General features: G+C 31.2%; 1 protein-coding gene across 5 annotated transcripts; it reads right to left on the reverse strand.

Moving 5' to 3' along the window:
• Positions 1-3,962: 3,962 nt before the first annotated feature.
• NRPD1A (nuclear RNA polymerase D1A) lies at positions 3,963-11,513 on the reverse strand. Of its 5 annotated transcripts, none has more exons than XM_079029113.1 (20): positions 11,249-11,513; positions 10,558-10,676; positions 10,342-10,462; positions 10,134-10,255; positions 9,945-9,998; positions 9,639-9,845; positions 9,420-9,557; positions 9,236-9,331; positions 7,251-9,134; positions 7,004-7,173; positions 6,861-6,927; positions 6,643-6,767; positions 6,417-6,556; positions 5,951-6,210; positions 5,642-5,815; positions 5,418-5,555; positions 5,090-5,343; positions 4,907-5,018; positions 4,658-4,836; positions 3,963-4,174 (listed from the first exon to the last, which is right to left on the reverse strand). In XM_079029113.1, exons 2-19 carry the CDS (start codon positions 10,642-10,644, stop codon positions 4,666-4,668), a joined length of 4,320 nt encoding a protein of 1,439 aa, XP_078885239.1. In that variant the 5' UTR covers positions 10,645-10,676; positions 11,249-11,513; the 3' UTR covers positions 3,963-4,174; positions 4,658-4,665. The 5 variants fall into 5 exon arrangements, with proteins under 5 accessions (XP_078885239.1, XP_078885236.1, XP_078885240.1 ...); XM_079029110.1 differs by having other exon boundaries at positions 10,558-10,679; XM_079029114.1 differs by lacking the exon at positions 11,249-11,513 and adding an exon at positions 10,975-11,155 and having other exon boundaries at positions 10,558-10,679.
• Positions 11,514-13,047: the final 1,534 nt, after the last annotated feature.

Raw genomic sequence — 13,047 nt, forward strand, 5'->3', positions numbered from 1 at the left:
TTTTATATTGCTAATCTGTTGGTATATATATATATATATATATATATATATATATATATATATATATATATATATATATATATATATATATATATATATAAAAGTTAAAAACGATAGTTTCAACATATTTTCAAGAGAAATATATGATATTCTGTGCACATGTATCTCAATGTTTTTATATTCGTTTGAACTTTGAATATTAAGTGGATGTTATTGTAAACATAAATAGATTCTTTTAATAATCTTGACAATGAGATAGTGAGATCTACCTAAAGGCTATTAAAAGTAAATGATTTTACGATTAAAGCGTGATTTCGTTTTTAGTTTTACACTCTCATTAAATTTTATTTTACTTTAGATAGGGCTTAGAGAGGATAACATCTATATTCTAAACCAATACATTGGTTGCTTTAATGGTTATATTTAGGCTCTGTTTGGCGCGCCATAGCTAGCTGATAAGCTAGCTTATTTTTCGAGCTTTTTTATGTTGTCGTGTTTGGTAAGCCAAAAAATAGCTTATAAGCTAACTTTTTGAAAAGCTATTTAGACTAGCTTTTTAGGAACGTTTTTAAAATTTTCCGAATACACCCCTTAATTAATTATAGAAACACATATTCTTACATGTTTTTTTATGTAATTTTATATATTTCAGCTAGTTTTACCAAACGTTATTATTTATCAGCTAGTTTTTCAGCTATCAGATAGCTTTTTATTTAACAGCTAGTTTTTCAGCCATCAGCTAGCTTTTCAGCTATTCCGCCAAACATAACCTTAGTAGTTAGGAGCGGCATCACGACATCACATGAAGATGAACGAGTTGTGGTTGAGTTTTTCCATCCAGACAGCCCGTTTATTCTACAGGTCATGTTCGGGTTTGTAAATAATTTTGCAGGTTGACCCGTGAAACCGTTTATTTTATTAGATATATAAAAATAAAAATATTTATTAAATAAATGAGATAGTAACGACTAATAAGTAATATGGGATATTTAGACTTTTTTTTCATGATTCTGACCCACGAATTTGAATCTAGCACGTGAACTTACGAACCCATATAATTAAACGAGTTATGATTGTTGACTTGTTTGTAGCTAATTTAGGTTATTGTTGAGCAAGATGATATGAATATTCATATGGGTCATGTCTAGGTTAAGCATTTATGACCCTCCGACCCACACGATTGCAACCCTAGTTACACTATGTTTATATAATAATTCAAATTTTTTCTTTCTATATTTAGCAGCATATAGAAATTTAAATTTTATAAATATAGAGTTTCGTATATGTAATTTAAACAAAAAAAATCAATTTTTTATATTTGTCCGGCACACTTTAAAAATATCATTTTACTCTTTATCAATTTTTAAAATATCATATTTATCAAAATCTTTATTGTAAATATATTTGAAATCTATTAATTTTATATATATATATATATATATATATATATATATATATATATATATAGAGAGAGAGAGAGAGAGAGAGAGAAAGAGAGAGAGAGAGAGAGAGAGACTTAGGTTCAAATGTTTTCACTATCTATTGTGTGTATGTATCATTAATTTTGGACCAATCATTTTAGTTATTTTAAGAAAGTAATTAATGCATATTAAATGCTGAAGATGTAATTAATATCCATTATATCTTTCAACATGTAATATGCATTAATTACTTTCTTAAAATAACTAAAATGATTGGTCCAGAATCAATCATACATGCACATAATAGATAGTGAAAACAAAATAACCTAACCTTATATATATATATATATATATATATATATATATATATATATATATATATATATATATATATGAATCATTATAGTTAAAAATATTAGAATCCATATTCTCCATCTCCTAAATTGATGAAATAATTTTCAGTCATGATATTAGAAACATGAGCCCTCTCCTAAATTGCTTAACTTTCTTCTTCTTAAACTAATCATTGATGAACTATTGTTGCGATTTATCTCTATTTTTAAGTGTTTTTTCTCTTAGATTTTACATCTGATCTAATCCCAAAATTACTTTCTGAGAAAAAAAATCAATAACAAACTGATCACATTGGAGTTTAAGATACAACACTTGCTAACATTTATTAATCCATTATGACATTATCTAAAACTATATCCGTTGTAATTAAACACATTTAGATCGGAAGCATCTAGATGGGTTCCACAACTTCAATTCCATACCATAAAAGGAAAACAAGATTAACGAGAAAATTTGGTATTATTATTTGTAGTTTGATAGAAATTTTCATGTGAAGAGCAATTAAGTAATCCAGATTCCAGGTGACTATCTGGCACATTGGTTTGGGCTGAACCAAAAGGGGGCAATATCGCCTTTTTATTTTTTCTTTATAATGATCTTAAAATATAAAAATGAAAAATACTTAAAAACGTTACAAATAAGAATTTTGATTTTCTGATATTTTGAAACTTTATGAAGTTAATATACTATTTTGAAATTGGGCTGGACAAATATAATAATTTTACCATTAAAAAGTACATATACAAAATTCTCCATCTTATAAATATGTTATCATAACTAATATAATATTTTTGGATATACATCAAACTATAATATTTTTCTACACACACACAAAAAAAAAAGCAATCAAAGTTATTGTTATCACAAACATCTAATAAACGGACAACCAAAAAAAATTGAACACATCATGTGTACATTATTACAACATAATTTATGAAAATGATGATGTATGTAAAGAAGATTCGAAATCACAAAATTTATTGCAAATGTATGGAACAAAAACAACAAATTGACCACACAAAAAAAAAAAACTCGTAACGTACGACCACAGTTAAATGGAAATGGCATTTAAGGGGCTCCCCTACCCAATATGTGGACATAATGACAAATATGATAATATCAAACCTAGAAAGATACACGGCATGTTAAAGAACAAAACCACTTAAATTAAACTTATGTAGAAACAATTAGCAATCCTTATATCTTATAAAAATATTAAAGTATTAGTATTGATAAACTTTAGATAAGTAGAACTAATCGATCATCCCAACTATGAGATACTCTATTCATATCCTAAATTAATGTGTACAATTGAGATCTACCCATTATAAACAAAACTTTTTAGATTTGAATATTAATCAAATAATAAAAATAATAATAAGTCAATAAGATGTAGTTGTTTAGTCCCTTAATAAACTTGCGCAGGATATGTAAAATAAAATAAAAATAAAGAAACTGGTTTAAATTATTTATGATCAACTAAGATGTGGTTGTCTCAAAGTCTCAATCATACACCTATAAGATTTAGATCCATGGGATTATTATAATACGCACACGTTCCCTCAATGTTTTTTTTTCAAACGTACTTATGTGTCTATATCGCCTCATGGGTACAAATTGCTTCAGGTTGAAATAAAAAAATAAAATATCATGATTCAGTCATCGAACGAGCAATTAAGTTTTAATTTTGGAACTTAAAAATTTTTATAGACCACTTTGTTGAAACTCATCCGCAAACCATTGCAATTCAATATGATTTTATTATTTTCTTTACGAGATTTAGATTGAGTTATTTTGATTATTGTTAAGTTAAGTCTCATAAACGGACATTCTGTTTATGAATAATTCGTTTCTTTATTTTAAGAGGCACACGTTAATTAGAATATTATTTACCACGTCAAGCTGGCATAACGATGATCAATAGACATTAAATAAAATATTCCAAAATGAAGTTGACCAAAGTATAATTCTCATAACCTTCGACCTTAAAGTGACATGTCATTTACAAAAAATTTGATAATTATTTAGATACTATCTTCAAAATTACATAAATTTTTGTTAGTCTAGGACTAATTTTCTTGAGTAAATTAATACCAAGAACAGAAATTGTGTTTTTTTGTTTATATGTTCTTATACGTAAAATATGATTCAAGAATATTTTAAGAACATAACACACAATAAAATTAATAGTTTATAATTTTCTTAATTCCATTGGTTAAACTTTGATCAGCAAAAAAACAATTTGTAGGATATTACAATCTATACATTGATTTGTAGGGTTCTTTTAATGTAGTAGACTATGCTCATGATAGATTAGCCCTATTGATACACATACGAACTGATATGAATTACTATAGACACCAACGATGTGAAATGCTGTTTCTAAACCCTAGTTTATCCTGCAACAACCGAGTGAAAAATTTTAGTGGAGAAAGAAAGGAATTTAGCATGAGAACTGAAAACAACAATCATAGCCACGAAAGTTTCACATATATTTCAACTGGGAAAACAAAGTTAAACCAAAATACAAGACATTAAACGAAGGAAGGAGGAAAATGGGGGGATTATTTGATTGTTCCAAGCTTCTCGTTGCTACTTCCACTAAGACTTCCTCGCCAGGTTCTTCTCCGCAAACAAATTTCAGTGGAAGCAGCAAAAAGAAGCTGAAGAACATCTTCCCCTATATATATATATATATATATATATATATATATATATATATATATATATATATATATATATATATATATATATATATATATATATATATATATATATATATATATATATATATATATATATATATATATATATATATTTATTTAAAAAACAAAGAACACAATATTACATCATAGATTTTTTATTAAAACAAAAACCCAAACCCTTGTTGTTAATATTTCTTCCCATTCAACCATCTTGATTCATATAATCTGGCTTCATCAGGAGCAATCAATTTCAAGGCATGATGTATGCATTTGTGATAAGAGAAATCTTCAGCTGTTCCATCTACTCTTTCCAGAATAAAACATCGTGTATTTCCATGCTTCGAGTGGTTCCCCACCTAATATCATTATTTATATGTAACACATTAAAAAAAAAAAAAAAAAAAAAAAATTTATTCGGTTCTCTACCTTAATTTCGTAGGGCCCGGCTCCAATCTTCTCGTCACTTCGAGGGTGCAATAACAAAGCTTTCCATGCCACAAGCTTGTCATCTTGGCTCAGCTTGTGATTAACATCGTACCTATATATTTATTATATCATTAATATGATTCAAGAATAATGAAAGATTATATACCCAAGAAAAAACTTTACTTGTAGAGTATATGCTTCAAATCTTTAGACAATCGCTTAATATCTTCAGCCGAAATATGCTTTCTCAACACCATTTTCATAATGTCTGTTCCACCCTCTGCAGCAAATTTATGATACTGAAACAACGGGGCAGGAGTTTTGTTGCCACTTTGCTGCTTATTATCATCATTAACCTCAACCGCCACCTCATCATCAATTTCTACACTCTTGCTCAACAGACTGTACACGTCTTCTGGTTTATCAATTTCATGTTCCTGTGTCATATTATCAAAACATAAAATACATAAAAGATTCAGATTTTGCAAAAATAAAATAAAATAAATTGTACCTTTCCGGAAAATATAATATCGAATCTCGATCCAGTCCCGAGGGCGGGAACTTTTCCCCATGATAAAGCATCGATTGTGCCCTCGAGTTTGTCTGATGCTCCGCTTTTTGCTGCTTTCACAAAGCAATCGGAAGGATTCTGAAACGAAAAATAATCCAATTTTAAAATACAAGAAAATTAAAAAGTTCATGGAAAACATTAAAAGAATTTCTCCAAATACTCACGGAAAAACATGCTTGGGTAAATGGTGAAGAAGCAGACATTTGTTTTCTCTGAATTGATAGGCCTTTAGCATTTATAGGAACAAATTCTCCTGTAGCTGATAAACAGTCTGCAGCTAGAGCCAAATGTTCTGGAAGTATGCTTTTTCCAGTATCTGCTATGGCTGATTTTAGTGTCTGGATTAAGGAAAACCAGTTACAACTTTTTTACACTGTCCAATGTATGTCTAACATAGTACAATTTGTCATGTCATGGGCATCATAAAGGAAAATGATGTATTGTGAAATTGAAAAGAATATGGTGAAACATACAGAGAGAAAATGGTTTCTTGCTGCATCAATTCCTTGAGCCAAAATCACATCCTCAATGCTATCTGGATGGCTTCTTTCCCAATCAATCATATCCATGATTTGGATACAATCGTCCACTAAAAACCTCCAGAAATTCCTTCTTTCGCAATTTTCAGACATGAAAACACGCAAATAAAGTTCACCTGAAGAATCTCTACAAGATTTTGATGTTTTTGGATAATCTTGCCACAAGATATCCACTTTCTTCACATTTGAAGATCCTAAATAACATGTAAAAGACTAATCAGAAAAGAAAACGTTATTTGAAAGGGTAGGAGCATTGTAAATCTTTGATTCTTAAAAGTTTGATCTAAGAAGCAAAGATGACAAGACTACCCTTCTAGACACGACTACATCTTGAAGCTTTTTCTCATTTGTAAAGATCACATCTTGAGGAGATTAATGGATGCAGGAAGTTTATAAAGACCTTTTATAACAGTTTCTAGAAGATATGGCACGACTACATCTTGAAGGAGATCTAATGAACTGCTCGAGTCTTCGATTATTTGAGCAGTAATAAAAATATTTTCATCATTCTCATTCATTGCATCATCTTCTGGATAATTTCTGAAAATTAATCAAGAAATCTTGTAACTAAGAGGATGTTTGAACACATCATCAGATAAAACAAACATTTGTAGATATCATCATACTTGGATGCTATCTGTAATTTCGGTAGAGTGAGTTTTAATTTCTTCAATTTGATAGAGTCAGTGCACTTTAACTTCAAAGCATTGATAATTGACTGCACTTTTAATTGCTTTCTACAAGCAGCTTCCTGCAAGAATTAAAAAAACAAGACCAAAATGACTAAAACACCCTTTGGGTATGTATAAATGGAGGGATAAAAATGTAAAATTTGTTTCATTACCTTGCTTATACGAAAATAGCAAATCCAAGGGCTAACATGAGCACGCTTTCCGGTTTGTGGGGAATAGCTAGTCACCAAGAATAGTCAACAAACTTTCCAAAAAAGAAAAATCAAACAAATATAAAAGGGAAAAAAGATCTTACAATATGGTGACAAGTGAAACAACATCTTGAAACAATAACTTTTCCAAATGGTTTTTAACATCTATAGCCCCATATTCAAATCCATTTGTCCATCTTTTAAGTTTTTGAGACAAATAAAGTGAAGCAGTTTTGTTACCACTGAGCTTTCTTACACCACATTCAAGCACTTTCTGTACAATTAATCAGAAACTCCATTAGATTCAATCAAAGAAGAAAGTGTTAAATTACATACTTGCCCCTTTTTTACCTTCAAGTTTAACAGAGGCGAATTCTCGAGTGCACTGATTGGTTGATCCAAGGCACCATAAGCCGCCTCTGAGATGGCACATGCCGCCAATGAACCCACCGGAGCACCGCATTCAGCCTCCTCTAAAAGTGACTCGCTTTGACCATAAGAAAACTGAACAAGTTGATTCCCATAACAACTTCTAACTGTTCCATCATATCCAATGTAAATATCTCGCATGAAAAACATTAATTTTCGAAATAAAGTTCCGGAAATATCCGCATGTCCACCAAACGAAGCATCCCGATTTGTCACCGAATGAACAAAAAGCTCCAACGGGTTAAGACCCGACAAAAACGAGCTCTTTATCACACCATAAGGAACATACCGGTCTATCCCCAAAGGAAAAGACGAAACTGCCCTTTTGTGATCATTCCATGAAATGCAAGAGAAGTCTCTAGGAAAGTGGAAGGAAAGTGGGACCAAAGAATGTTGATACCCCACACACATACTATGCTGCACAAACTTCAACATGTTTCCTTTACTCCCTGCTTTCAACATTGAAAGAAACGAATTCTCTTTAGTGGCATAATTGTAAATAAGATTCTGAATGTCACGAAACACTTCCTTGAAAGCAGAAGCTGATGCCCGACTTAATGCAGCTGAAGTTTGCTGATCATGACACAGTTTATTGGAATCCAATTCATTGTATGCTTCATTTTCGGGCAGGTTTCCGGTCAGAAAATCTTGATGGGGATCCACCATTAACAGCTGCCCGTGAGCTTGCCTCTCTGCTTCAAGCAACCCGTAAAGAACTTCATCATTCATATTCGTTTGTGAATCAGAAGAAAGGTAGAGATCCAACAAAGAAACACTAAACCCCCTCATTGACAACCATTCGATAAGCAACTCTTGAAAAGAATGAAGAAATTCAAGAACCTCTTTTCCTTCATAGTTCTTGATCAAGTAGCTGTATAGATTCTCCTCACCTTCTTGGAAACAAGAAGAAGGATTCAACACACTTACAAATTCCCCTTTTTTAATTTCAGTCCCATTTACACCGACATCAAAATCTTTATCCAAAACAAGACTAAACAACTGCCTCCCAGTCCATAAACAAGATTTAAACATCTGAGAATGCTTCAACTTTTTCATGATAGCTGGGAGTTTTATTTTCTGATTTGCACAAAACATTTGAAGCTGTTGCAACTGTGGTCGATTGAAAAAAACCCCATCTTCCAACATCAAATGGGCAGCAGTCAAACTATCATGACTTAAAGATAATAAATTTTTACCACTTTGTTTATCAACCATTTGTTTTTCCAATGAAACAAGTTCAGCAAGCTCAACCCGAGATTCCAAAGATTGAGGAATGTAGCCATGAAGACTGTCTCCATCAAAATCGCCTCTCAAAGGGGAACAAATAAGAGGGTTGATTGAAAGAACACAGTCAATAGGAAGAACTTTGACCCGAAGGGCAATTAGGGAATGTGAATGAATAGATGGAGGGCGATTAATCAAAACAATGTCTCCATCATGAAGAGGTCGATAAACCGTGTCACCAATTCTTAACTGATCTCCATATCTAACTGGAACCAAACCTCCTCTTCTTCTGATAAAAGTTTCGCCCCTTTGAAGGATTCTTAAACCACATGATGCGTTTATTTTTTCCCAATTTAATGAATTCAGTTGCTCTGAAACTAGCATTGTTTCTGCTATATGATGAGGGACGCCTATTTCGTTTAGTTTTATGTAAGGGTCACCTACACACACCATTCTGAAACAAAAATCGGTTCTTTTTCCAAGACTTACTTCTTTTATGTATTTTAACCCATGCATTTTGGAAGGATTATCATCATTGTTTCCATTTGTATTCATTCGAAATGAAGGCTTCTCTGCCCGAATCTGCAGTGTTATCAAAAGTTCAAAATTTTAGGACGAGGGCATTTACGTCTTTTTGTTCCATCTTTTTGGGTTTAAACTAAAAGATTATGATGTTTGCTAACCTTTGAAAGTTTAATGCACTCAATTACACATGCACTAAGTTCGTTTGCAGTGCCTCGAAAACCAATCATTTTTCTATAGGCTCTTGTGCGTTCATCCTGAAATCAGAAAATTTTATGTTACTTGATTATACAGGAGGGTATTTCTGGAATTTAAAATGTTTGACGGGTATAAACAGAAACGTACAAATGTCAAATTTTGTCCAAACTCTGCTACACGATGACAGTTGGGAGTTAAAGGGAAGCTTTGGAGAAAAATCTTGTTTTTTTTTCCTAGAGACCCTTTGAGAAAGCTTGGATTAACATCTTTGAGTATTTGATACACCTAAAGATTGTTGGAAATCAATATATGAGCAATTAGCACATCAATAATGCCAAAAAATAGCAAATGTCATCAAAAGGGTACCTGTGCATGTGTAAGAACTCTTCGGTTAAAAGATGAAAATGAATCTTCTTGTTGAGGGTCACTAGGAACAAAATCCCAATAATCAGGAGGTAAGCTTTTACCCGATATGAGCTTTCTAGAACTTTCTACAACAATTGCAGTCTTTCCAAATACATCTTTCATGGAAACTTTAAACTTCATAGGTGGATAAACATCTCTAAAGCCTCTCTGTTAAAAGAAAAAAAAAAAAAAAAAAAAAGGAAAACACCTTTTCACAAATTGTGTACCTTAAAAAAGAGACAACATAACAATTTAGAAGATACTTACATCACAATATTTGCAAATTTTCGGCATTTGAACGATGGATTCCATGTCAGTTTTCTGTATTTTCAAAAAACAAAAAATTCAAAAAAAATTTAATGCTATGATTTAATTTCATACAACTCATTATAAAATGTTGTTCTTGTATTTTACTCTGGTACTAACAAAAAAAAAACATGCAGCATAATACCTGACCTTGGCCTTATCTTTTTTAAGGTTTTTACATCCGGGACAGATTTTATTCAGAATTTGTGCCACTTCAGGTAAGAAGTATGGATGAAGTATTGTGAACGGAAATTTTATTAAGCCTATGTGACCTGTGAAATAATCATCGACTGAATTAATTTTTTTTTATGAAATACAAAAAAAGCATGAAAAATAAACACCATAAGTCTTTTCATACCTTCACATGTTCTATAATCTTTGGCTCCACATGTATGACACTGTGATGCGGGATTTGGGAACCCCAATGCAGGGTCTGTTACTTCATTTGGTACAGAGATTTCCTTCACGGATGCTTTCTCCTGTTACATACATGATTATAAATTATTTAATTAGATTTGACTATTTGTACAAAAAGGTGTTGAAAAAATAAAGAAAAAAGATATGATCTGCTTACGGCATCTTCTTCAGATAGAACTTTGAATCGAATGCCTGTAAGAACTCCAGATGGCACTTGTTGTTCTACATACACTTCATTGTCCATCAAACTTGATTTCTTTTTGCTTATTGAACTCCCTACTGAAATCGATAAAGTCAAAATTAGGGCTCTTGAACCATGTAAAGCGAGAGATTTTATGATCGAGAGAAAATATTTGAAACCCGAACACAAAATCAATCTACACGTAGAACACGACATTGATCGTCATCATCAAGACCAGGAACATGAAGAAAAATAGAAACAAACCCCTGTTTGATTGAACTCTTGAAGGATGTATTGCTCATTGAATAACAGAAGTAAAATTCCCAACTTGTTATTACAATGTTCATGCATCAATCGCCATAAAAAAACTACAAAATCCTATAAAACTCTTACCCGCATTGCCGAAACCCCTTATTATGATTTCAACATGCAAAAACACTCGACAAGAACACAAAACGGAAGATGATCAAGAAAATTTTCGTAAACCCCAGAAGAAAAATCATAAGAAAAGGCAAGAACAACCTAAACGTTACAGAAACATGTCTTCAGAACCTCGACATTGATCAACATCATCAAGAAGAGGAACCAGAACAAAAATAGAAACACAACCAAGATTGGGAACGTGTTCTAGATACACAAACATAATCGAATCACGAAAAAAGGTCACCTTTTTATCGAATCTTGGAGAACCCTTGAACGAGAAAAGATATCCTTTTATTGGTTTTTGAGCAGAGAGCAGGAGAGGTACTCCCAAGAAGCAAAAGGGTTTTGTATTGGGAGTGCTTATTGCTTATTATTGCAACAACACGAGCAGCCTCCCTCGTTAATACTTACGCCTATCACCTCAATATTCCCCTAAAATATAGACGCGTAATTGAAGATTTAAGAGAGTAAAAAACTATAAATATTGAGGTTCAGGGTTGTAAATAATGGGAAAAGTCAAGGGTAGAAAACAAGTACTATCGATTACTGGGAATGAACTATTTTAGTATTTTTTTTTTCTCAACTATATATTGCAACTAAACAAGAATCACAAAATCATGCCTTCAACTATTGTTCAATATACAGATGTTACCTCTTGGTTTTCCTTTTGAACAACTATAGCCCTTTATATTTTAGCACTATCTTCATCGAATTATATAGTTTTGTCATTGACAATTATATGTTTACTTGAACATTAAGCTCTTATTTACGGACAAGTTTCATGAGAACAAAGTCATTCCTTTTTGATGTTATCTTGATGAATTTAAAATGCCCTTTGTACAATTTACATTTCCATCTTTCTATGTCAAATTCCTATTATTGGGAGAAAGTATAAATATTTGGTCAATCATAACATATAATAGACTAATTATGTCAATGATAAAACTTTGTATAAGAGACTATCCATAAGGAGAATAAGATGTTAGAATGGAGATTTGGCAAGATATCATATTAAGATGGTTGAGGTAGAATTTATGGGAATATAAGTGTAAAGTAGATATTCCAAATTTAGAAATTCTATCTTAATCGATATCGAAGCATCTATCCACGTCAATATTTCTCAACTTTTTATTATTGTTGGCTTGTTGTAGTACATGTCATAAATTAATTTTTGTTATGTGTTAATTATATGTTCATTGTCGGTGATTTATTTGTTCTTGTGGCAATTTTACATTTGTCAAAAGTTGTTTATTTGTTCTTGTGGCAATTTTACATTTGTCAAAAGTTGTTTATTTGTTCTTGTGGCAATTTTATATTTGTCAAAAGTTGTTCATGGTTAGGTACAAAGGATGTCAAAAGTTCTTGTTGGTAATTATGTGTTTTTTGTTGAATGAATGTGTACCATGTGTTTGAACTTTTACAAAAATTTGTTTGTGTTTATCAATCATTAAAATGATCAAAAATTTATGGAGTTTTATAATAAAATAATATATTTTATACAAGTATTATAAAAATATATTGTTTTTAAAAAAAAAATGTCACCCTAATTGCCTAGAAAATTGAGAATTTTATTTATTTGTGAAGTTTTGAATTTCATTAATTAAGAAAACGTTGTGGAAAATATTTATGGAAATCCATTTTTGTAAATGTGTGATTATTTTGTCATAAATATTTAAAAAAAAAATTATCATTAATTTAACTATTTTAATGTGTTGAAACAACACAAATATCACGGGGCTAAGTTGTAAATATTGAAAAGACCAAGTGGCAAAGGGTGAAGAAGGCTCAAATCTCGAAAGACGCTAACCGTCGTCGAGTTCTTTTCGAACCAAAACCCAAAGAGGCGTCGCGATTATGACAAAAAAATATTAGATTCTTTTTTGGAAAAATAAACATTAAATTAAATTATCTAATTGATTGGAAAAAAAAATGTGCTGCTAATTACATTATTGCCCTTTGGGTGTGCAATACAGTATTTGTTGGGTGCACGTTTACGTTTATATGTACTTGTTGAATTGGGTGTTATACCGATGGTTTGATTAG

Source organism: Lactuca serriola, chromosome 3, assembly GCF_051521515.1.
Source record: "Lactuca serriola cultivar US96UC23 chromosome 3, Lser_US96UC23_V15, whole genome shotgun sequence".
Taxonomy (NCBI): Eukaryota; Viridiplantae; Streptophyta; class Magnoliopsida; order Asterales; family Asteraceae; genus Lactuca; species Lactuca serriola.